Genomic DNA, 23,229 nt, shown 5'->3' with positions numbered 1-23,229 from the left:
CCTTGAACTCATAGAGCTCCTCCTACCTTTTTGGTTTTGGTGGTTTTATGTTTGTTTTTGTTTTTTGGTTTTGTTTTGCTTTAAGATGCTGTCTTGTGTGTGTCCCTGGCTGTACTTGCTCCACTGCCCAGGCTGGCCTCTAGCTCCTGTCTTAGACTCCTGAGAGCTGAGACTACAGCAGGCACCATCATCTCTTCCCCGTCCTCCATCAGGACCTACAAGGGCCTCATTGCCCTGGCACTCGGTATTGGGTGCCTGGGCCACGTTTGCTGTGGACCCAAGTGCCACGTCCCTCTTGAACCTCATGTCATCCCGAGTGCCTCCCTCACTGTAGCAAGCCAGGTTGGAGCACAGGCCTGACCAAACCTCCAGCAGTCCGGACCCTGCGGTGTGAAGCTGTTTAGACTGAGGTCTTGACCCTGAATGTGGGGCCGTGGTTGAGTCAGGTAGTACCCATAGTTCAGTGGGACATGAGTTCTGGGCCAGAAGAGCTGTAAACATCAGGAGGGCCAGTCGTAGCAGAGGTGCATTCTCTCAGGCATGCGCTCTGTGTGTGGGCGTGTCTGTCTCTCTCGGCTCGCCCCCTCTCTCCCTCTCCCCGGCTCTCTCTCACAAGCAGGCTGGGCTGTGTTCCTCTTGATCCAGTGAGTGCCCGGCTTGCTTCCCCTAGGTGCAGGCTGGGCTCTCAGAGCAGCCTGTCCTGGTCCCTGCGGAGCCTTGGATATCTGCAGGGCTTAAGTCACATCCCCTGAGAACCTTGGGGAACCTCAGGGCCCTGCCAGGGGGGAGCGGAGCTGCCCTGACCTCCCTGCTCAGTGGAGCCCGTGTCTGAAGGCAGACAGATAGGGGCACATCTGACCTACAGTCCCTGCCTGCCCCAGGTGAAGCTGTCAGACTTCGGGTTCTGTGCCCAGGTGAGCAAGGAGGTGCCTCGGAGGAAGTCGCTGGTGGGCACACCCTACTGGATGGCCCCGGAGCTCATCTCCCGCCTTCCCTATGGGCCAGAGGTAAGCCCAGGGCTGGCCTAGCTGCCCAGTCCCAAGCCGCCTGCAGGGAGGGAGCCCGAGTGTCCGTTATCTGAGCACGAGGCAGCAGCCATTGCTAGGACGAGGGTGGCACCTTCATTCTGGCTGTAGTCACCACCCGAGCCTGCCGCTTGATGCTGTGACCTGCCCGGCCCTGAGAGTCTTCTCCCTAGCAGTCAGCAGACTTGATCCCTGTGAGACACGGGGGTGGGCAGGCTGGAGCAGCGGTCCTCAGGGAGTGAGGCTGGCGTGAGACCCTCGGGACTGTCTGTCAGGCTGGCCTGTAGGTGATGGGAATGGGGCTGGGCACACTAGCAGTCTGTGCCACCTGCTGTCGGCTAGACCTGAGGCTTGAGGTTGGCAGCCTTCCACCATCCGCAGGGTCCCCTCCTCCTGGGGCTTGCAGAGCATCGCCACCCTCTGCTCAGCCCTGTGCCCCCTCCCACCCAGGTGGACATCTGGTCTCTGGGGGTGATGGTGATTGAGATGGTAGACGGGGAGCCCCCCTATTTCAACGAGCCACCCCTCAAAGCCATGAAGATGATCCGGGACAACCTGCCGCCCCGACTGAAGAACCTGCACAAGGTGAGCGGAGCTGGGCTGTGCTGTGCTGTCTGCTGGAGGCACCCCAGCCCAGAGCTTGCAGCGATGTCCTGCTGAGGAAATTGCAGGTGGAAGGGCCTACCCCGGCTTCCACCAAACCACAAAAGTGGGGTGGAAATGAGCCTTAGGAGCCTGTGGGTGTCCTGCCCTTGTGGCCCTCTCTAAGACTCGGTCAGGCCACATGATGTAATAGGAACATCCCACCCACCCCTACCCCTGCGGCAGGTGAGGCTGTCCTGACCTCTGCCCCTCTGCAGGCATCACCGTCTCTGAAGGGCTTCCTGGACCGCCTGCTGGTGCGCGACCCAGCCCAGCGGGCCACAGCTGCCGAGCTGCTGAAGCACCCCTTCCTCACCAAGGCCGGGCCCCCCGCCAGCATTGTGCCCCTCATGCGCCAGCACCGAAACCGATGAGCCTGAGCTGGGTCCTGAACCAAAGAGCCCCGGGCCACCCTGCCCGGCCGCAGCCAGGAGAGGGCCAGCCGGCCCCCACAGCCCATGAGACACTCTGGGGCGCCGCCATCACTGTGCTGGGGGCTTCATGGACCCAACTGCTGAACTCTGGTTCTGCTCCCGTGACTTGTAAAACAACGCCGGGACATGTGGGAGCAAGTGGGGCTCCCGGGTCCCTCACCCTCCAGGACAGGCCCCTCCCCTGTGCTCCATCCACAGGAGAGAGGGTGGCTGCCTCATCACTGGAAAATCTGTATCAGGGGCCACTGGGGCAGAGATGATACTCCAGGGTGTGTGTGGAGAGAGCGAGTGTGCACCAAGAAAGTCCAGCTCCTCTGTCCTCAGCCTGCAAGTGGGCATCTCAGGCCTTGGCTGCTGCCCAGCCCCTGACCCTGAGCCATTGAAGGGTCAGTCATGAATGTCTGAAGAGTGGCCTTTTCCCAGAGTCCCACCGTCTCTCCACAGGAGAGATCTGGGGCCCCCCCTCCCCGACCTCTGCAGCAAATGACTACTGCACTGGACAGCTCCGTTTTCTAGAAGTCTATTTATATTGTCATTTTATAACACTAGCTGTGTCTCAGCCTGGGGATGGGCGACCCCTGACCTGTGGGGTGGCCCAGGGACAGAGCCGCTTTGAAGAATTGGGCTTCTGTCCCCCACCCTGCCGCCAATCCTTCAAGTTAGTTTTACAATTAAAACACTTTTTTGTTTTGTGGTGTGTGGAGGCTGCTGTCAGGCTGTGTGCTGAGGGAAGCTTGGGGCCCGGGCCAGGCTTTGTTGGAGGGAGAGTCACTCAGCCATCCTACTCCCTTTGTGGGCCAAGTGGGCCCGACTCGGAAGCAGCCTGTTGGCCCCGGTTCAAGTGCCTCGGTTCCCACCTCTCCGTGGCCCAGAATTCTCATTCTCATTCTCTCTCTCCCGCCCTCCCTCTTCTCCCCCCCCTTCCTCCCCCTCCCCCGCCCTCCAGTGTTTCCTCTATTGTAGGAACTAATAAACTGGGCCGTGTGACGAGTCAGTTAATGGCAGGTGGGCGCTTTGGGGTTGGCTGAGGCTGAGTAGCTTGGAGCTCGCAGCTCAGGACACTTACCCAAGGAGAGAGCCCTCCAAACCCAACAGTGGGGAGAAGGACGCCCTAGCAGCCCTCGCTCTGCCTTTGCCTTCTAAGCACCCATCAAAGCCTCCAGAACTCCCCAGAGGCAGCTAGTAGGGAGTGATGGGCAGCTGGGTACCCGGGCACGTGGGCGTTGGCTCACCCCATGTCTGCTGCCACTCGGCAGCTCTGGCCCTCGGACAGTGGGGATCTGCTTGCGGTGGGTGTCTGGTTCCCGGGGGCCTTACAGATAGCAACATGGCAGTGTGAGAGCAGCTGCTGCTGTTAGGAAAGGGGGTCTGGAGTGAATTCCTCTCTGTTAGGGACCGGCCCACACTAACAGAAAGCAGAACACCAACATTGGCCTAAAGATAGATAAGCCTAAGGCCTGGCTGCTGCTCTGGGGAGAGCCACCTTGGGCTGAGGATGTGGCCCAGTTGGTAGAGTGTGTGCCCTGGCTCCAGTCTCAAGCACCGTGTAAAGCCAGCCCTGGCGCCTCGCGCCTGTCATGGGAACTCAGCCGGGAGGCGGGATCGGCAGCTAGGCTGCCTGGGACCAGGAGAGAAAGGTGAGCTGGGCATGGAGCCTTTAACCCACCACTTGGGAGGCAGAGGCAGGCGGGTCTGAGCTTGAGGCCAGAGTGATCTACAGTCTGCGCTCTGAGTGGGACCTGGTCCCAAAAAGAAAACTGCTGTAGCGAACATTCAAGGAACCTCGACCCCAGAGAGCCAGACCGAGGGAGCATCCCTCGCTGCTCAGGGGCCTGGCGGCCCAGGGAAGGACTGAGAACATTCCGGAGCCCTGCCCTGAGGGCCCCGGGGTCCTGTTGGCACTGGACGCCTCTGGGGGGAGGGGGTCCCACGCTACAGGTGAGGACGTGGCCCAGGGTCAGAGGTCACCTGCCCTGCTCAGTTTCCATCTCTTGTCACTGTCCCTGCCTTTGGAAGGGGTGGTTCCGGGTCTCACAGTCAGAGGGGCTGCAAGAGACCCATCCATCCCTCTCCCAGCTCTGTCTCCTGTGCAGACCATGTCCCTAAGGCTAGCCACTTGCTGTCAGGGACACCTAATCTCCCGACTGTCTCAACCGAGGTTAATACAGGGATGTCAGTCACGGTGTCAGGAAGGCTGGAGGAGCCGAAAGGCCAATCACCCAGAGGCCCACGGGCGGGCGGGATGGAGGGTGGGGGCGTCGTGCTCTGTCAGAGGGTGGCTGGAGGGAAGAGCGGGTCTGTGGTGGTATCCCAACCCTGGACAGAAGGTCACACCTCCATTGTGGCCAGAGCAGAATGATGCCTCCCAGCTGCCCGCCCTGGACTCTAACAAGTGTCCTTCCTGACAGTCTTCTTGGTGCGTTGGCAAGAATGTGTCTACGGTGTGCTTTCCTGGGACCTCCAGGCTGCACAGAGCAGGGAGGACCCAAGGCCAGCGCGTGGCAGCACAGACGGAAGGATGAAGTTACCCACTGTGCCCAAGTGCAGCTGACCAGATGCCACACTCTCCAAGCAATGGGTCAGCTCCGCTGGGTGGGCAGTGGGGCCAGGGGCCCAGGCTCAGGCGGGCGGGTCAGAGATGGTTCTGCAGGCCAGCGGGCCCGTGAGCCTAGAGCTCAAACAAATGGTGGAAACTGGTCAGACCAGCGCAGCTCTGAAGTGTTCATCCCTGGCCCACCCTGAGAATTTGCAAATTTGATTTCCTGGGTTCCGCCCAGGCTGAATCAGAACCTGGGTGGGCCCATCAATCTGGATGTCAACAAGGAATCATGTCGGCTCCATTATGGAAGCCCCAGAAACAAGGCAACCTTTCCGTGCTAAACACCAAACGGGGGTTCTGTCAAGTGGCAGGGGCCCCAGCCTCCCTCTGGCCTCCGGCCAGGAACTGTGAAGGCCTTATGGACATGAAGTCCCCCTTAAGGACTTGTCTCATCATTGGTCAGGTGTGGTCTTCGGCCAAGCCCGGGGCAAGGCTGGAAAATGGATTCCTTGCTGTGCCTCGGCCTTGAGAAGCCCCACCACGGTGGCTGATTGGTTTCCCGGGTTTGACCCTGGGAACTGTGGCTTAATGACACATCAAAGGGTTCAGAGGCAGATAAGATGTGTGCAGAAGATTCCCCCCAACCCCTGACCCCTACCAGAAATGTGACCTCCACAAGGCAAAGAGGAAGAAAAGTGCCCCTCCAGAGGGGGCTGGGAGATGGCGCAGCCGGTAAAGGTGCTGGGCTCCAAGCCCACTGGCCTGAGTTTCATCCCCAGGGCCCACATGGGGAAGGGGAGAACCAATTTCTATAACTTGTCCCCTGACATAGACAAAAACTAACGAGTAAAAATATTAAAGTTTTAAAAGGCAGCCTAGTTTTCTGCGGTCCAAACCAGGAACCCCAGGGCACTTGTGTGTGTCGATTTAATTTTAAGCTATTGTGTAAGTCAGCGGAGTGTTTGCCTAATGTTCATGAGACCCTGGATTAATTCCCAGCACCACAAAGCTATGCAAATATTAACATCAAATGAAATTAAGCAGTCTAGTGCTGGAGAGATGGCTTGGTGGCTCAGAGCACTGGCCCCTGTTGCAGAGAAACCAGCTTCTGGCACCGGCATGGCCACTCACGCAGGGCCCCTCAAGGCCTGTCTTCCTTACTGACTCTAGACCCTGTCAGCTTGACGATATTAACCATTTCATTCCCATAATGCCCGTCCCCAACACCTCAAGTGTGTGGTCATAGCGATGAGAGACTATGACCAAGAAATGACTGGAAGGGGCATGGGAGGAGAAGAGGGAGGGTGGGATTGGGAAAGGACGAGGAAGGGGCCTATAGCAGGGATACAAAGCTGGGATACAAACAAACAAGAATAAATTATCATTAATTTTTTTAATTACAAAAGAAATGACCAAAAAGTAGCCTATGAGACTATAGACCCCCCAAAAAAGACAACTGAAATAAAACTACAAAAAGAACAAGAACATAAATGAAAAAAATAAAGACAAGAATTGTCGCTAATATAAAAATCAAGACAGTTCACTTACAGCGGACATATGGATGCACAACCATAATCCCAGCACACAAGAGGCTGAGGCAGGAGAGTTCCAGGCCAGCCTGGGGCAGTGAGGACTCCGACACAAAACGAACGAAATAATTAAATAATTTTCACCTGCAATAGTCGAGTTTCAGAATGGGGGAAACACACTGATCAGATAACCTAGGAAGAGAAAGCGAGCAGCCCGGCAGGGCTGGTTTCCGCCAGCCAGGTCAGAGAAGGAAGAGCCCAGGGCCGCGAGGCCAGGCACGAGGCCCTGACCTACTACCCAAGAAGTGCAAGCTCTCACAGGGTGCATTGCTTGCCACCCATCTGCAGAAACTCGGCTGCTTTCTGGTGTGTTATCTCACGATCCCAGGACCAAGGACAGTAGGGACCATGTGCTGAAAGCTCTAAAGCCGCCAGCCACGCCCTCCGTCTAAAAGAAAAACAAATGCCACGGGGCTTAGTGGATGGCTATTGTGTTGTGTAAGCATGAAGATCTGAGTTCAAATCCCTAGAACCCAAGTAAGGCCAAGACATTGTACCTTGTTTCTGTCAACTCGGTGCTCCTACAGCAAGATGGGAGGTGGAGACAGGAGAATCCCTGATAGCTCGTAGACTTGCAGGCCTGGGGTCTGCAACATCTCAAGCAAGGTGGAAGGTAATTAACACTTGAGGTTTGCCCATGACCTCCACTCACACACTGTGGTACTCCTGTGCCTGAACCTGCACAAAACAAAATGCACACTTGCAAGCATACACACACACACACACACACACACACACACACAATGTAAGGCTGGGGTGTGGATCAGTGATAGAGCCCCTGCCTAGAATCCCCAGTGAGGGGCTGGGGTGTGGCTCAGGGGTGGAGCCCCTGCCTAGAATCCCCCAGTGAGGGGTTGGGGTGTGGCTCAGTGGTGGAGCCCCTGCCTGGAATCCCCCAGTGAGGGGCTGGGTGGGGCTCAGTGGTAGAGCAGAGCTGGACCACGCCTTCCCCCCCTGCATCAAACAACACTCAACCCAATGTACTTTACCTCCCTTCCAGCTGCTGCTTCCCGCTTCTGCACCTCTGACCTGTGCCCTTTCCCAGCCCGAGGTGGTGCCCTCCAGCAGGCGCAGGACCTGGACTCCTGGGTCACACACTGATGTTGCAGCCGAGGGAAGATATGGACTCAGTTTGTGCAGACACGGTTCCTTGGCAGGGCAACATCTGGTCCCTGAGTGCTTCCTGCCCAGCACGCATGGCCACAGCCCATTTGGGACAAACAGTAAACAGAGCTTGTGGAGGCCCTGCCCTGGCGAGACGACATTCTATCGGGGTGAGCTAGATGGTGACCCAGAGAGCCACATACTCAGACAGTCATGGCTCACAGTGAGGGCAGGAAGCAAGGGCGAGGTGTGACGGCACAGGTCAGTGTGGGTACAGGCTGGTAGGAAAGATTAAGGGTATGCGACAGGCTCAAGACAGCCTCCAGATAGTCAACGCCTTGCAGGCAGGAGGAGGAGCACGTGTGGGGCCGAGAAGTGGGAACAAAGCACGACAGCAGTGTGGAGCAGTGAGGGTGAAGCTAAGCGGATGCCAGTGGGTTGGGGACTGAGGAGTCCAGGCAGCCTTCCCTGCCTGCATGGTGATTTACGTGATTTGTTCTTGTGGTTATGGGAACAGAACTCAGAGCCTCTTGGGGTACGCTGGGTGGGCAGTGGGGCCAGGGGCCCAGGCTCAGGCAGGCGGGTCAGAGATGGTTCTGCAGGCCAGCGGAATCCCCCAATGAGGGGCTGGGGTGTGGCTCAGTGGTAGAGCCCCTACCTAGAATCCCCCAGTGAGGGGTGTGGCACAGTGGTGGAGCCCCTGCCTAGAATCCCCCAGTGAGGGGCTGGGGTGTGGCTCAGTGGTAGAGCCCCTGCCTAGAATCCCCCAGTGAGGGGCTGGGGTGTGGCTCAGTGGTAGAGCCCCTGCCTAGAATCCTCCAGTGAGGGGTATGGCACAGTGGTGGAGCCCCTGCCTGGAATCCCCAGTAATGGCTGAGGACCCCAGAGCAGCTCTCCCAGGTGGCTGTGGAGCCTTTACAGGGTCATGTTTACCAAGAAAGTCTTTTGGTTCTTGGACTGATTGCATTTACTTCCCAGCTTTGGGGTGAAGATCTTCCATCACCAAAAGATCCCCTCAGAGTGCCACTTCAGGTTCGATCAACAAGGCCAAAGATGACTTCTGACGCCTCCAGAACTGTGAGCCAAAATAAACTCTCCTGCTACTAACTTGACTAGTTCCAGGTATTTGTGATATTATTTTGTTCTTTTCTTCCTTCCTCGCTCCCTCCCTCCCTCCCTCCCTCCCTCCCTCCCTCCCTCCCTTCCTTCCTTCCTCCCTACCTTTATTTCTCTTGGGGTCTCATGTCTTCCAAGGCTGTTTCTGAATTCTCTGCTTTAAAGTTCTGCTACCGGGTTCTATTTTCTGCACTGCTGAGGACCAACCCTGGGGTTCTATGCATGCTACGCCAGCACCCTGCAAACTGAACCACACCCCAGCTCAGTCCTGTTAGTTGTAAGCTAGCACAGGCCTCCTTTGGGAGAACTCAGACAAACGCTCATCTTATTTCAGTCACGTGAACAGTGGCTCTTGAGGCTCACTGTCCCACCTATTTTCTACTTGTTGGCTTTGTAGAAATCCCCTTAATTAGAGTGTAGAGAAAATGCCTGGATTCTTGATTGCTTTGTTTCCTATCAAGATATAATTGACATGTGATAAACACACTCATTCAAAATACACCTAGATGCATTTTGACGAACGCTTGTGTCTGTGTAATGACCACAGTGAAGACAGAACTTCGAGCCGAGCCTGGTGGCTCACGCCTTTAGTCCCAACACTCAGGAGGCAGAGGCAGGTGGATCTCTGTGAGTTCTGGGCCTTCCTGGGATACAGAGTGAGAACTTGTATCAAGAAAAAAAAAAGCCTTCGTACTGCCCATGAAGCTTCATTTACGCCTCTTGGCTGGAATTCCTTTAGTCTCTAATGGCCACCAATATGATTTCTTTGATGCTAGCTCTAGGATTTTATGTAAAGGCAATCATACTATAGGTACTGTTATTTTGACCATCTTTTATTATTCTGAACAGGGATTTTCAGACCCATCCACACATCTGCGTTGTTGTGTCTTTGGACAGCTCATTCAGCCAATGCGTGCCCTGGAGACCAGAGGGTGTCCTACTAGTCCCCACCTCTGACGGTTTAATCACCATCTAATAGCACCAAGGTGGAGACATGCCCCTAATACAGGAGCCTGTGACCCCAGTTATATCCCCAGTGTCAATTCGGGTGTGTGCACACGGACTCGCCCAGCGTGGAGCCGCCATGACCAGTGTGGAGCCGCCATGGCCAGCGTGGAGCCACCATAGCCAGCGTGGAGCTGCCGTGGAGCTGCCATGGCCAGTATGGAGCCGCCATGGCCAGCGTGGAGCCGCCATGACCAGCGTGGGGCCGCCATGACCGGCGTGGAGCCGCCATGGCCAGCGTGGAGCTGCCATGGCCGGCGTAGAGCTGCGTGGAGCCGCCATGACCAGCGTGGGGCCGCCATGGCCGGCGTGGTGCTGTGTAAACCAGTGATTTCAGAGCTCTTGCTAAATACCACATTCTTGGTCTTTCGGTGGCAAAAGCAGAAGCTGGAAACTCAGCATTGAAATCTACCTGCTTTGCCAGGGCACAAGCTACACACCCAGGTTCCTCATAATCAGGCAAACATGCTTCTCTGAGGTTCTGGGGCCCATCCCAGACTTCTGTGGTAGAACAAGGGATCTCCCTAGTGAATCAGACAAGCCTGGGATTTGTGAACTGCCGAGCATGGAGGCTCAGGCAAGAAGGAAATAACAAGCCCAAGACAGAGCTGGAGTCTGGCCCCTGCCTAGAATCCCCCAGTGAGGGGCTGGGGTGTGGCTCAATGGTAGAGCCCCTGCCTAGAATCCCCCAGTGAGGGGCTGGGGTGTGGCTCAGTGGTGGAGCCCCTGCTGGAACCCCCCAGTGAGGGACTGGGGTGTGGCTCAGTGGTAGAGCCCCTGCCTGGAATCCCCCAGTGAGGGGCTGGGGTGTGGCTCAGTGATAGAGCTCCTGCCTAGAATCCCTCAGTGAGGGGCTGGGGTGTGGCTCAGTGGTGGAGCCCCTGCCTAGAATCCCCCAGTGAGGGACTGGGGTGTGGCTCAGTGGTAGAGCCCCTGCCTAGAATCCCCCAGTGAGGGGCTGGGGTGTGGCTCAGTGGTAGAGCCCCTGCCTGGAATCCTCCAGTGAGGGACTGGGGTGTGGCTCAAGGTAGAGCCCCTGCCTGGAATCCCCCAGTGAGGGGCTAGAACCTTGGTTAGTACTCCCAAAGCCCTAGGTTTTATCTTCATAGCACGGAAGAGTGCACTTAACAAGCCACTTGACAGCCTAAAACTGTCCCAGGGAATTTGAGGACAGCCTGAATTACATAGGAACATATTTTCAAACAAATAAACCAACCAAACAAACAAATAAAAGACATCAAAGTAGCGCATAGTTTTGGCCAGAGGGAAGTGGGGTAGGTTAGGATAACGATGGAGAATATGATTGAAGTACATTTTATAAACATATCTGTATGTGTATATGAATCAGAAGGAAAAGAACGCCTCTTTCTGGTCTTGGGGATGGGGTTCCTCCTTCTGGTCCCCCAGGCTGCAGCCACGCCCTGCCCTGGATTCTGGCCTCACTCATCTCCTCCCACCCATGACAGGCCTGCGGGAGGGCAGCTGGGGGAGGGGCGTGTGCTGCGGCCGCCCCAGGAGTGTTTGTGGCCCGGGGTGTGCCATGGGCTCTGCTGGGGTTTTCTGGAAACCCGCTGAGGTGTGGCAGGGTGACACCTGGAAGGAACATTTGTCTGCTAGGGCCCTGGTGACTTCCGAGCTCTTCAGGGTGCTGGTGGGCCCTCTCCCCTGCCTGCTTCCGAGTGTGCACGGAGATGCTGCTCTTCACTCGCTCGCTCTTCAGCACACTGAGCCGGTGTAAGCCGGTCAGTAATTAAAGCCATCTGAGGTCCACAGCGGTGTGACGGCTTAAATCTGACCGCTGGGCCGAATCCCCGAGACTTCCTCTCCAACATGTGCCGTGAGTCAGAGACCTCTCAGTGTCTCTGTTTCTTCATTGACTAGATGGGTGTAACAACAGGATGGACTTCTAAGGTGATGCCGAGACAGCTTACCTCACTTCCCGGCTGGGGTGCGGGCCCCACTTCCCAGTGTCTGAGGTTTCTTGCTTTCTGAGTCTGAAGGATGGACAGTGTGTGGACGTGTGCGGCGGCCTGGCCTGGGCGCATGGGGCGAGCAGTGGCGGCACACACCAGGCGTGCTGGCACAACCTTGGGTACCATCGTTGCTAGAAGCAGCAAGGCCAGCCTGGGCTACACAGCAGGTTCGAAAACAGCCTGGGCTACATAAGACTTTGTCTGGAAACAAAAGACAAAGGCCCCCAAAGCAAGCAGACAGCAAGTAGTAGCTGGCCCCGGCCGAGCGTGACATTGGGACTGAGGGGTTCAGGCCCCAGATGTGTTTATAAACTGCCTACTGTCTCAACGCTCCTCCTCTCTGTTAGCGAAAGGAGTTTAAGAGAGCCAGGCCAAGGAGCCCTCCTTCCTCGAGGAGGCCCAGCGTTCGCTGCTGCCGCCGCCGCCGCTGGCTCCACTCAGGGCAAACCAGACCGGGCAGGAGGGGCATGGGGCATCAGACAGGAAGCCGCCCTACAGGTTCCTCACACTCCAAGTCCTTTCTCCACTGTGCCCCGTCCTCTCTGAGGGAGGAAGCAGGAAGGGACACAGTCAATCACCCAGGAAAACTAACCACCACCAGTGAGGAGCTACTGCCTCCAGGGGGCCCAACCTCTGCATCCCCATCTTTGCTTCTGTCCTCTCTCCGATTAACCCATTTTGCTCTCCAGGACAAAAATAGAAACGAAAGTCCGAGTAACCTAGGCTGGGTCCCTGGAGAGAGGTCGAGGTTTGACCCCTGCCCTTTACCAGCCCCACACGGGATAAGAGAGGGCGGAAAGGGGGTGTTAATTGGCCTCAGTCCTGCCAGGCCAGCCTTGAAGAGGAGGACACACATCATTAGAGCGCTTGACATTAGCCCCAGGGGCCAGGCCAGGTCCTCAGGTAGCCCTGGGGAAACTAGGGTGGAGAATGAGCAACGGAGGGGGCAGGGCCTGGACCCCTTGGCCTGAGGGAGGAGGGCAGGGCCTGGGCCCCTGGGCCTGAGGGAGGAGGGCAGGGCCTGGACCCCTGGGCCTGAGGGAGGGGGGCTGGGACTGGGCCGCTGGGCCTGAGGAGGGCGCTGGCTCCGGCATCCCCGGGTCTGAGGGAGGAGGCCGGCCCCCGGGGCTCAGATCCTGCCCCCGACACGCCTTCTCTTAAATCCCGATGGCTTGGCCCGCCCCTCCACCCCCAGTTAACCTGGATCCTAGGAGCCGCGGCCCAGTCGTGCAAAGCCCAAGCCGCAGGGATGGAGAAGACACCGGACAGGGACGCGCTCGGCGGCGGGAGCGAAGCCGAGGGGGCCCCGGGCCCCGAAGAGCTGCCCCCGCATCCCCAGTCCCCGCCGCCGCCGCCGTCCCCAAGGCCTCCCGCGTCCCCGCAGACCCCCGAGCCCCCGCGGCCCGAGGCGCCGAGCGAGGTGGAAGCCAGGCAGCTGCTGGTGGAGGAATGGGGGCCCCTGAGCGGGAGGCTGGAGCTGCCCCCCAGCCTCAGCTGGCAGCTGCTGTTCCTGGAGCGGCCGCTCTACCGCAACCTGCTCAGCTCGCCCAACCCCGAAGGTGCGGACGCAGCCCGGACGGCTCCTCCGCCTCGCTGGCTCGGCTCTGCTTCTGTCCCCGCCGCCGTCTGTCTGTCCTTGCACCTCCGTGGCTCCGCGGCTCTACTCCGCATCTCCGAGGGTCTCTGCTCCCTGCCTCCCTCCCTCCCTCTCTCCCTCCCCTCTGCCAGCGTCTCGCTCCCTGTCTCTGGATTTCCCCCAGAGCTCCAGAGACCCAGCGTAGCCGCCCACCGACACTCTCAGTCGCTGTTAGGCTGGTCTACCCGGGCCGGGGTAACCCCGGGGTAGGAGGACCCGGAGGTGGGCACTGGCCTGAGGCGTCTTCCCTTGTGTGATTCAGGCATTAACATCTACCAGCCGGCTCCCCCGACGGGTCCCACCCGGAAACCCCTGCAGGCGCTGGGTAAGCCCAGGGGCTGTGCCAGGGAGGAGGGTGCCCTCACAGACCCGTGTCTCACCCGCCGCTCTGCCCTCCTCACTGGCCAGGCAATTTTCAGGGATGGTACATCACTACGGAGAACCTCCAGGGGCCCTTCAGGTGAGTAGCCACAGGGCAGGGGAGGGAGAACGGGGAGGAGGGAAGGCGGGGGGGGGGGGGGCAGGGAATCGCGCTCCTAACTCCCCCAGCCTTCTTCGCTCAGGCGCCTGCAGAGGCTCCCGCTCTCGCTCTGGTCACAGCGTCAGTCATAACAGAAGGCCTATGAAATACAGCATAGGCGCCCGGGAAGCCTGGCCAGCTCCCAGGAGGTGTTTGATAAGCCTTGCTCTCCTTCTCTTTGCCTGGGAGAGAGCCACCAGGATCCTTTATTAACTTCAGTCCAGCTCCTGGAAGGTGGCCGAATCTCTAGGACCGAGTTAAGCCCGAGCCCCTCACTGGGGAATTCTAGGCAGGGGCTCTCCCACTGAGCCACACCCCTGTCCCTCACTGGTGGGTTTTCTAGGCAGGGGCTCTACCACTGAGCCACACCCCAGCCCCTCACTGGGGGATTCTAGGCAGGGGCTCTACCACTGAGCCACACCCCAGCCCCTCACTGGGGGATTCTAGGTAGGGGCTCCACTACTACACTACGAAACCATGACCCCATCCCATCATTGAGGCATTCTGGGTAGGTGCCCTACTGCTGAGCCATGCCCCTGTTGTCTTTCTCTCTTTTAATTTTGAGAAAAGTTTCCCAAGCAGGCCTTGAACTTCTGATCCTCTAACTGAGCCACTAAAGTAGCTGAGATTCCAGGCCTGGATCAGGCCATCAACCCAAGGGTCAGTTTTCATTGGTAACAGAAGCTTTGTGTATACTGTTGTCCAGGGTCTCCTGGGAACCAAGATTGTCAGGTCCTCATTTGCAGGGGGCAGTGTGTGGGGGAGGGTCTCCTGCTGTCCCTAGAGCCTGAGACTGTGCTTCCTGCTCCCTGGGAGGCCTGGGGATTATGGGATTGCCAGACCCCTGTCCTCGCTCTCGGCAGCTGGACTGTGAAGGAGCAGTGTGTGAACTTGCTGGCCAAGAAGCTCTGGGAGGAGCTGCTGGATGACGAACAGCCCGACATCACCATCATGGACTGGTGAGCCCCGCCCTGCCTGGCTGCCAGACCTGCACCCAAGGCTTCCCGCCTCCCAACATCACCAGCACCACCGGGTCCTCTCCTCCTCGGGCCCCAACCCCTGTATCTTTCAGGTGTCACGTGGGCGGTTCTCGCTGGCCCAGGCTGTCCCTCTATCCCCATCTCACCTTCTGCCTGCACCTCTCTACATATGTGGCAGTCACTGTTGGTGACCAGGCCGTGGGCCTCAGCGGACAGGGCATATGCATGGGCCTCAGCAGACAGGGCATATGCCTGTCCTGGGCCCTGCCAGTCCAGGGCTGGGACGCTGGATCTGGGGAGTTCTATGACCGGGGCGTAGGGCTGAGAGGATGCTGGGGGGCCGGGCAGTGAGAGCCTGCTCCTCCCCCAGGTTTGAGGACAGCCGCCTGGACCAGTGTGTGTACGAGCTTCACGTCTGGCTGCTGGCGGCTGACCGCCGCACGGTCATTGCCCAGCACCACGTGGCCCCTCGGACCAACGGGAGAGGCCCCCCTGGCCGCTGGATTCAGGTGAGATGCGCTGCCAGGCCCTGCCCAGGCAGCTGTTCTTTCCTTGGGCCGAGGGAGGAGGGGCCGCAGTGGGCTGTGGGACCCTGGTGAGGCTCTTCCTAACCTTGGGCCGCCACAGGTGTCCCACGTCTTCCGCCAGTACGGTCCCGGCGTGCGCTTTGTCCACTTCCAGCACAAGGCCAAGAACCGCATGGAGCCCGGGGGACTATGGAGGACGAGGGTGACTGATTCCTCTGTGTCCGTGCAGCTGCGGGAGTGACCGCTGACGGGCTCTCCAGTCCCTGGAAGTCCCTGGCGTCTGTCACCTCTGAACCCTTGGGGTTTATGATGCTTCCCGCCCTTCCTGTGTGTGGGTGCTTAGCCAGTCCGACCCTCCTCATCCCCTGAGCCTCCTCACCCCTGACCCCTCTGACCCCCTGAGCCTTCCTCACTTCTCTGACCCTCCTCATCCCCTGAGCCTCATCACCCCTGACCCCTCTGACCTTCCTGACCCTCCTCATCCCCTGACCCTCCATAACTCCCTGACCCCTGCTCACTCCTTGGCTTCTCTTTATTTCCCTGACCCCTCGTTACCCCCTGACCTCTCACCTCTCTGACCCCTCGTGACCCCCTTGACCTTTCTCACTTCCCTGACCCTTCCTCACTCCCTGACCCCTCACCCCCTGACCACTCCCCATGCCCCTGATCCCTCGTTTCTTCCCTTGACCCTCCCTCCTCACCTCTTACCCCTTGACCCCTCGTCACCTCACTGACCCCTCTTTACTGACTTCTCATCATCCCCTTGACCCTTGGCCCCTGTCCCCTCCACCCCGGCCCTACCTTTCTCACTTCTCTGCCCTCAGTTCCTTCCTAACGATTTCTCCCTGCCCGGGTGGGTCTTCTTTGACATCTCCAGGCTGCCATGAATGTGTGGCTCTGGACAGGACCGTCCCTTGCAGAGCCACTGCTGGTCTCGTTGTGGGTGCTCAATAAACCTTCCGAGAATGGGCGTAAGAGAACACGTGCTCAGAGGCCAGTGTCTGCCTGCTCTCTGTTCACGAGACTTTCCTCAGTTCGCGTCTCACCCACACAGCCAACCTTTTACCTCTGGGTACTTCTGCGACCTCTGGATCTCTCACATTGACATTGCCCTCTAACCTCTTTCTGCAGTGCTGGGAGTTGAACTCAGGCTCTTTGGGGTACACTAGGCAAGTTCTGTAATCCCAGAAACCTTTTTTATTGAAATTCTGAGGTAGGGGGCTGGCTCAGTGGTTAAGAGCACTGGCTGTTCTTCTGGAGGACCTGAGTTCAATTCCCAGCACCCACATGGTGGCTCACAACCATCTATAGTGAGCTCTGATGCCCCCTTCTGGCATAGAACACTCATATACATAAAATAAATAAATATTTTTAAAAAGAGAGAGAGAGAAAATGAAAGAAAAAAATTCTGAGGAGGGGTCTAGCTGAGTGTCCCAGACTGGCTTTCACGTTTGCCTCGGCCTCTTGAGTAGCAGAGGTTACAGTCTGCGGTGTGATCTCTAATTTTTCACCCTGTGGGTCACTGAGCTGTAACTCAGCTTGTGAGGACTGGCAGCAAGCCCCTTTACCTGCTAATCCCTCTCACAGACAGCTGATCTTTTATATCACCCCTGAAGCATTCCCACTTACCCATTCTCTCTCATCCCTTAAGGCTCAGACTCTCCCCAGATCCCAGGCCTGTCTCCAAGCTACCCTGAATTTCATCCCTGCAGAGCGGTTTCCATGACTCTCTGTCCAGGACACTGTCCCCACCACCCTGTCTGGTCACCTGAACCAGACCACCATTAAAAGCCCTCATGCCTGGCAGAGGTGAGGCAGAGATCACAACCTGAGCACAAACAAAAATTTGAATGGAAGTGTCTTCCGTCTGTCAGGGAGGAAACACTGAGTTTAATTAATAACCCAGAGTCCGGCCTGTAAGCCCAGCTACTAAGGAGGCTGAGGTAAGGGGATCTCAAGTTAAAAAATAGCCTGGGCAGCTTAGTGAGACCCTGTTTCAAAATAAGAAGTAAAGAGAGGGTTGTGGGTATGGCTTTATGGTAGAGCCCCTGCCTAGAATCCCCCAGTGAGGGGCTGGGGTATGGCTCAGTGGTAGAGCCCCTGCCTAGAATTCTCCAGTGAGGGGCTGGGCTGTGGCTCAGTGGTAGAGCCCCTGCCTAGAATCCCCCAGTGAGGGGCTGAGGTGTGCTCAGAGGAGAGCCCCTGCCTAGAATCCCCCAGTGAGGGGTTGGGGTGTGGCTCATGGTAGAGCTCCTGCCTAGAATCCCTCAGTGAGGGGCTGGGGTGTGGCTCAGTGGTGGAGCCCCTGCCTAGAATCCCCCAGTGAGGGGCTGGGGTGTGGCTCAGTGGTGGAGCCCCTGCCTAGAATCCCCCAGTGAGGGGGTGTGGCTCAGTGGTGGAGCCCCTGCCTAGAATCCCCCAGTGAGGGGCTGGGGTGTGGCTCATGGTGGAGCCCCTGACTCTACCATATCACCTGACATAGCATGGCTCTAGCCTGGCACAAGGTCCTAGAATGATTCTGATGTTCTGGGCATGAATGGTAAGGTCTGTAGCTCCCCAGGAGGCTGAGGGATATTTACCAGAAGTAAACAAGGAATTTAAAAATATTTATAGAACAATGCCCTCCCTTCTCCCCGGGTGCCTTTGCTCACCCCTAACCCCAAGTTAGAAGCCAAGGCTGGGTCCCCAGTAGGCACTGACCCAGACCTCATCACTCTGCTCTCCCCTAGGCTATCCAGGCCTGGGTAGACTTGGGTCTCAGACACAAGCAGAAGGCACACAGGGCTTTAAGTTCACAAGGGCTGTATTACAAGGAGGCCATCTTGTCTCCTGGTTCTTGGGGCCACAGCCATCCCCAAGGTCAGGCTGGGTTCAGCTCAGTGCTGCGTGGAGTTACAGATGACCGGCCCCCAGGACATCAATAACACCTGCAACAGAAACAGGAATTCCCAGCTGGGCATGTGAGGGCGGAGAGGCCTCCTGTGGGGGAGTCAGGGGAGAGGGTTCAAGGCTCTGGGCTCAGGAGCTTGGCATCCTGGGAGGTTTTGGGGGCTGGTGATTTTTTGAGCGGTTATGCTGGGCTGTTTTGGGGATGGTGCTCCCGTGGGTTAGAAGATACCTGAAGTCTTCGGGGACCCCTAGGATTGGGCCTGGGAATCTGGAAACGGTTTGGAGGCTGAGGTCTAGAATAGGCTGAGTCTTCAAGACTTGGGCTTGGGGGTCTTGAGGCCTGAGAGGATTTTTAAGTCTGGGAGTTGGGTCTAGGGACTTTCAAAGGCAATGGGAAGTGCTGGCTTGGGATCCAGGGACCCCAAAGGAACTAATGAGTTCCCCATTCTCAGGCCAGGAAACCTCATGCAAGGGAAGAACAGAGAGTGATACCGAAGGGGAGGGGCTTCTGGAATGGAGGCAAAAGTAGGGCTGGGTGTCCTAGCCTGAGAGACTAGGAGAAGGGGCATACGGTGGAGGATGAGAGGGCAAGTCTGGGGAGCACTCAGAGACGGGGCTTCCGGGAACCGTTTGCAGGGGGAGCCTGCCTTCCTTAGTGAGTCAGGGGTCTCCGGCCTCTGGGGGAGCCTTAGGCTTGGGGGGTGGGGCTGGGGAGGGTGGTTCGGAGCTTTAGGGCCACAGAGACTCACTTGCAGTAGAGGCCCGAGATGGCGTTGGACCAGTCTCCGAAGATGCCCCGGCGGTACTCCTCCAGGCGCGGGTAGGCGCCGGCGGAGAACTTGCGCGTCTTGCCACGCTTGCCGGGCTGCGACCACACGGTGAGCTCGCAGCGCTGCGCCACCACCAGCGACGACGCCGAGTTGGCCCAGTCTGAGGGCAGGAAGGGCAGGTCGGCGCCGGGCTCCACGGACAGCACAGGGCCCTGGCAGCAGTTCTCGTAGTACGGGTCGCTCTTCTCATAGAGCTTGGCGCACGTCCGCGTCCCGTCCGCGTGCTTCAGGTCGGCGGGCACCGGGCAGGCCGCACGGGCGCCAGGCGCGGCCACCAGGGCCAGAGCCAGCAGCAGCGGGCACAGCGGGGACATGGCGACCACGCGCCAGGAGAGAGCTAGGCGCGTTTATGTACCTGGCCCTGGGAAGAGAGAAGCTGCGAGATAAGGAGGGCGGAAAGAGGACACGCCCCCTGCCCCAGGAGCCAGGGACCTCGTGGAAAAGCTCACACCAATGAACAGCAAATACAAGCTGGAACTAAGATCCGGACACCGTGGAGTCCCGCTGGCCAAAGGCCATCGTAAAGACAGCCAAGGGGTTGGGGTGCTTACCCTGTACCCCAGGAAGCCCGGGGTTGATCCTCCCCCCTCCCTCCCCCCCCCCCCCCCCCCCGTTTACAGCTTTGAAAGCACTGAGGAGGTGAGGCAGGGGATCAGGAGCTCAGGGCTATCCTTGGCTACAAAACAAATTTGGAGGCTACCCTGGGGTGTATTCAAGACTGCGTGAACAGGAGATCGAAGATAGATAGTCAGACAGACTGACTGACAGATAGATAGGTAGATAGATCGATCGATAGACAGATTGGTAGACAGACAGATTGGAAAGACATGACTCAGAGGTTCAGATCCTTGAGAAGGAGCCTGACTCTGTGGGCACCTCGTAACCGCACGCACACCCTCCCACAGAGGGTGAGACACTCACACATGCCCATCGTTAAAAAGAAATCAAATATTTTTATTGGGGAAGGTCAGGGCTGGAGAGATGGCTCAGCAGGAGAAGCTGGGTTCAGAGCGCCGGGGCCCACCGAAAAGGCCCAGCATGGCCATGTGCCCTGCAGAGACAGGATGGCGGGGTTGCCGGCAGCCCAGCTCCGGGTTCAGCGATCAACCCTGTCTCTTGAGGAGCCATCGGCAACAGAGCAGATAATTTGTGCGCGTCTCTGGCCTCTGAGCACACGTGCACACGAAAATGTAGATCACACACACACACATACACACACACACAGTCACAAAAAGAGGGAAGGGAAAAGCAGCTGGAAAGCAGCTGGAAGCACACACCTCTAAATTCCAGCATCAAAGAAGCTGAGGTAGGAGGAGAGAGAGCTGAGGGCCAGCCTGGGCTACAGAGCAAAGACTGTCTGAAGAAACCAAGGGCTGGGGCGGTGCCTTAATGAAATAAATAATTTCGCTAAGTAAAAAGGGTTGCCACACTCTGGACATAGCTAGTGTGTAAGGAGAGTTTGCGAACTGACAAGAAGAAAGGAGCCTCCACTTTCCCCACTCCTCCCTCCACACTAAAGCACAGGAAGGACAAAAGAGCAGGGGTCCCCACCCTCGCCCTACACCTCAGGACCCCAGATGTGTTTGTGTGTTGCTCTGGGTACCCCAGCCTCAGGCAAGCTACACTCCAGCCACAGCTAGAGGCTTCCCTTCCCTCTCCCGAAGACCCTGTCTCAAAAATACGTGGACAGGGGCTGGAAAAACAGCTCAGCAGTTAGGAGGACCTGGGCTCAGTTGCCAGAAGCCACATAATGGCTTAGAGCTGCTTGGAACCCCAGTTCCAGCGGCTCCGACCCCCTCCTCTGGTCTTCGTGGGCACTACATGCACCCGTACAGGTAAAGCAGAGTGATTAACGTGTTTAAAAAGTAAAACTAAGCGGAGAGCTGGATGGCAGTGTTCCCCTTTAATCCCAGCACTCAGGAGGCAGAGGCAGGTGGATCTCTGTGAGTCTGAGGCCAGCCTGACCCACACAAGTTCTAGGGAGCCATCTGGAGTTTCATAGTGAGACACTTTCTTAAAAAAAAAAAAAAAAAAAAAAAGCAGAGGCTGGAGAGATGTCTCAGAGGTTAAGAGCACTGTTTGCTCTTCCAGAGGTCCTGAGTTCAATTCCCAGCAACCACATGGTAGCTCACAACTATCTATAATGAGATCTGGCCTGCAGGTATACATGCAGGCGGAACATTGTTTACGTAAAATGAATAGTAAAGGTCATCAATTGAGGAGGGCACTTGATGTTGACCTCTGACCTCTACATGCTTATATGCACACAGGTGAATACACGCGCCCACTACACATATCCACACACAAAAAACAAGAGCTATGGAGGTTCCTGAGATGGTTGAGTGGATGAAGGCGCTGGCCCCACAAAGCTGACAACCTTGAGTCTGTACCTGTAACCTAGAGGTGGAAGGACAGCACCAGCCCCCAAACATTCTCCCGTGACCCCCTCGCGCCCCCACCATCACGGGTGCGTGCATGCACACACACAATAATGACAAATATACTTAAAAAAAACAAAACAAACAAACAAACAAAAAAACATGAGGCTGGGTGTGGTGGCGCACACCTTTAACCACGGCTCTCAGCGAGACAGAAGCAGGACAGCCAGGGCTATGCAGAGAAACCCTGTCTCAAAACAAACAAACAAACAAACAACCCAAATATGTAATAGAGATGCCAGGAAAGCCCAGACCCCAGCTCCTCCATACCCTGCACCTCACAGTGGCAGGATCTGTTTCAGAACGCCAGTGCAAAGGGTAAGGAGGTGCATTCCATGACAGCACCAGGCGGGCTCCAGGGTGCCGTGCTCCCTGTCCCGATGTTTGCCATCTCCCCAGCTCTGGCGCTTGTGTTTGCCGAGTGATTCTGAGCAGGTGCACTAATTTTTTTTTCTTTTTTTGAGCCTCAGTCTCTTCTTGACCTCAGTGGGATCATAAAAGATAAGACGGATCAACAAAGTCACCACTATTCTTAGCAAGGTTCTGAGACCCGGGCTCCACCCCAGAGCACACGAAGATCTTTGTCCCGCCTCATGATTCACGAAATCTAATCGCCTGCTGCTCCCTTCCCATAGTCCTTCCTGGACTTCAGGGTCACAGAGGCCTGACCCTTGGCTCCGTGGGCGTGGAGCCTCAGACGCCAAAGTGTGCTGCACTCCCTACAGCTGCAGCAGCCCAGGAGGGTCCCAGGAGAGGGACAAGAACATGGCTCACACCCCATGACAGGAGGCACAGAGCAGGTCACAGGCACGGCATCCCAACCCTACACACGAGTAGGTAGAGGGGTAGATGCTGGTGGTCCAGTCGCTGGTGCTTTTGCTATTGCTGTGTTTCTTCTGGTGCTGTGCAGGGTCACAGATGTGTTCGGTTAGGACCCTAAGCCATGCCCCCAGCCCCTCACTGGGGGAGTTTAGGCAGGGGCTCTACCACTGAGCCACACCCCAGCCCCTCACTGGGGGATTCCAGGCAGGGGCTCTACCACTGAGCCTCCCCCAGTCCCTCACTGGGAGATTCTAGGCAGGAGCTCTACCACTGAGCCACACCCCAGCCCCTCACTGGGGGATTCCAGGCAGGGGCTCTACCACTGAGCCTCCCCCAGTCCCTCACTGGGAGATTCTAGGCAGGAGCTCTATCACTGAGCCACACCCCCTCACTGGGGGATTCTAGGCAGGGGCTGTACCACTGAGCCACAGCCCAGCCCCTCACTGGGGGATCCTAGGCAGGGGCTCTACCACTGAGCCACACCCTAGCCCTTTACTGGAAGATTCTAAGGGGTGCACACTCTGTGTGGCAGACACAGGTGTAACACACAGGCTTGCAAAGTCACCGACTTCCGGGACCCAGTGCAACCAGGGCACTATTACCGGCAAGGCCCATCCCTCACTCACTCCAGCCCCACACACCACAAAATCTTACTGTTGCAACTCCCTACACACCCGTCTGACTGGTTGGTGTGAGCATACACTCAGCATCTCCACTAGGAAACAATTCTCACCTCAGGTTCACAGACGCTAGAGAAAGTGTGGGAAAATAAACATCTTCTCACACAACATCTTCTCAGGAGGAATGCAAGATCGCCTTGCCCTTGAGGAATCTGTGAGCCTCTGAGAGAGCCAGGCGGTAAATCCATAATTCAGACGCCATGTGAAAGGGGTTCGAATAGGCGTGTTGCAAAGGATTCTGGGAATGCAGTGGGAAGGAAGGTTGGCTTCCTTTTTCTCTTTTAAATTTCCAGTGATACATTTTGATTAGTAAAAGAAACCCTCCTTTTAGATCCTACAACCTCGATTCGACATTTTTCCAGCAGCCCAGAAAATTAAAAAAAAAAATAAAGGAGATTGCTGCCCTCGTGACATCACCCCTGGGAGGAAGAGGATTGTGCCTGGTTCCGGGTGCTCGCTGTCCTGTCCGTGAATGCCATT

At 57.2% G+C, this 23,229-nt stretch overlaps 3 protein-coding genes across 9 annotated transcripts in view; 2 read left to right on the top strand and 1 right to left on the bottom strand.

The window, feature by feature from the left end:
- The window catches only part of Pak4 (p21 (RAC1) activated kinase 4), a 34,734-nt gene extending 31,943 nt beyond the window's left edge, over window positions 1-2,791 (top strand). For all 6 annotated transcript variants that reach the window (XM_021643953.2, XM_060366557.1, XM_021643954.2 and 3 more), the window contains 3 exons: window positions 882-1,007; window positions 1,476-1,610; window positions 1,886-2,791. In XM_021643953.2, coding sequence (XP_021499628.1) covers window positions 882-1,007; window positions 1,476-1,610; window positions 1,886-2,041 — 417 coding nt within the window. In that variant the 3' untranslated portion in view covers window positions 2,042-2,791. The remainder of the gene's footprint in view (window positions 1-881; window positions 1,008-1,475; window positions 1,611-1,885) is intronic.
- Window positions 2,792-12,647: 9,856 nt separating this feature from the next.
- On the top strand, window positions 12,648-16,182 carry Nccrp1 (NCCRP1, F-box associated domain containing). Its single transcript, XM_021643971.2, has 6 exons — window positions 12,648-12,986; window positions 13,326-13,388; window positions 13,472-13,523; window positions 14,447-14,542; window positions 14,934-15,072; window positions 15,191-16,182. Exons 1-6 carry the CDS (start codon window positions 12,677-12,679, stop codon window positions 15,329-15,331), a joined length of 801 nt encoding a protein of 266 aa, XP_021499646.1. The 5' UTR covers window positions 12,648-12,676; the 3' UTR covers window positions 15,332-16,182.
- Window positions 16,183-17,875: 1,693 nt separating this feature from the next.
- Window positions 17,876-22,938, bottom strand: Sycn (syncollin). 2 transcript variants are annotated; one of them, XM_021643905.2, is made up of 2 exons: window positions 18,729-19,170; window positions 17,876-18,017 (listed from the first exon to the last, which is right to left on the bottom strand). In XM_021643905.2, the coding sequence occupies exons 1-2, from the start codon at window positions 19,121-19,123 to the stop codon at window positions 18,008-18,010; spliced, it is 405 nt and encodes a 134-aa protein (XP_021499580.1). In that variant the 5' UTR covers window positions 19,124-19,170; the 3' UTR covers window positions 17,876-18,007. The 2 variants fall into 2 exon arrangements, with proteins under 2 accessions (XP_021499580.1, XP_060222221.1); XM_060366238.1 differs by lacking the exon at window positions 17,876-18,017 and adding an exon at window positions 22,803-22,938 and having other exon boundaries at window positions 18,725-19,170.
- Window positions 22,939-23,229: the final 291 nt, after the last annotated feature.

This window comes from Meriones unguiculatus, chromosome 14 (genome assembly GCF_030254825.1).
Source record: "Meriones unguiculatus strain TT.TT164.6M chromosome 14, Bangor_MerUng_6.1, whole genome shotgun sequence".
In the NCBI taxonomy this organism is placed as follows: domain Eukaryota; kingdom Metazoa; phylum Chordata; class Mammalia; order Rodentia; family Muridae; genus Meriones; species Meriones unguiculatus.
The sequence above is the reverse complement of the archived record's forward strand: the minus strand, read 5'-3'. Positions and strand labels throughout refer to the sequence as shown.

Coding starts and splice junctions, on each gene's coding strand:
- Nccrp1 (XM_021643971.2), top strand. CDS start 12,677: ATGGAGAAGACACCGGACAGGGACGCGCTCGGCGGCGGGAGCGAAGCC. Junction 14,543..14,933: donor GACATCACCATCATGGACTG/GTGAGCCCCGCC, acceptor CTCCTCCCCCAG/GTTTGAGGACAGCCGCCTGG. Junction 15,073..15,190: donor CCCCTGGCCGCTGGATTCAG/GTGAGATGCGCT, acceptor GGGCCGCCACAG/GTGTCCCACGTCTTCCGCCA.
- Sycn (XM_021643905.2), bottom strand. CDS start 19,123: ATGTCCCCGCTGTGCCCGCTGCTGCTGGCTCTGGCCCTGGTGGCCGCG.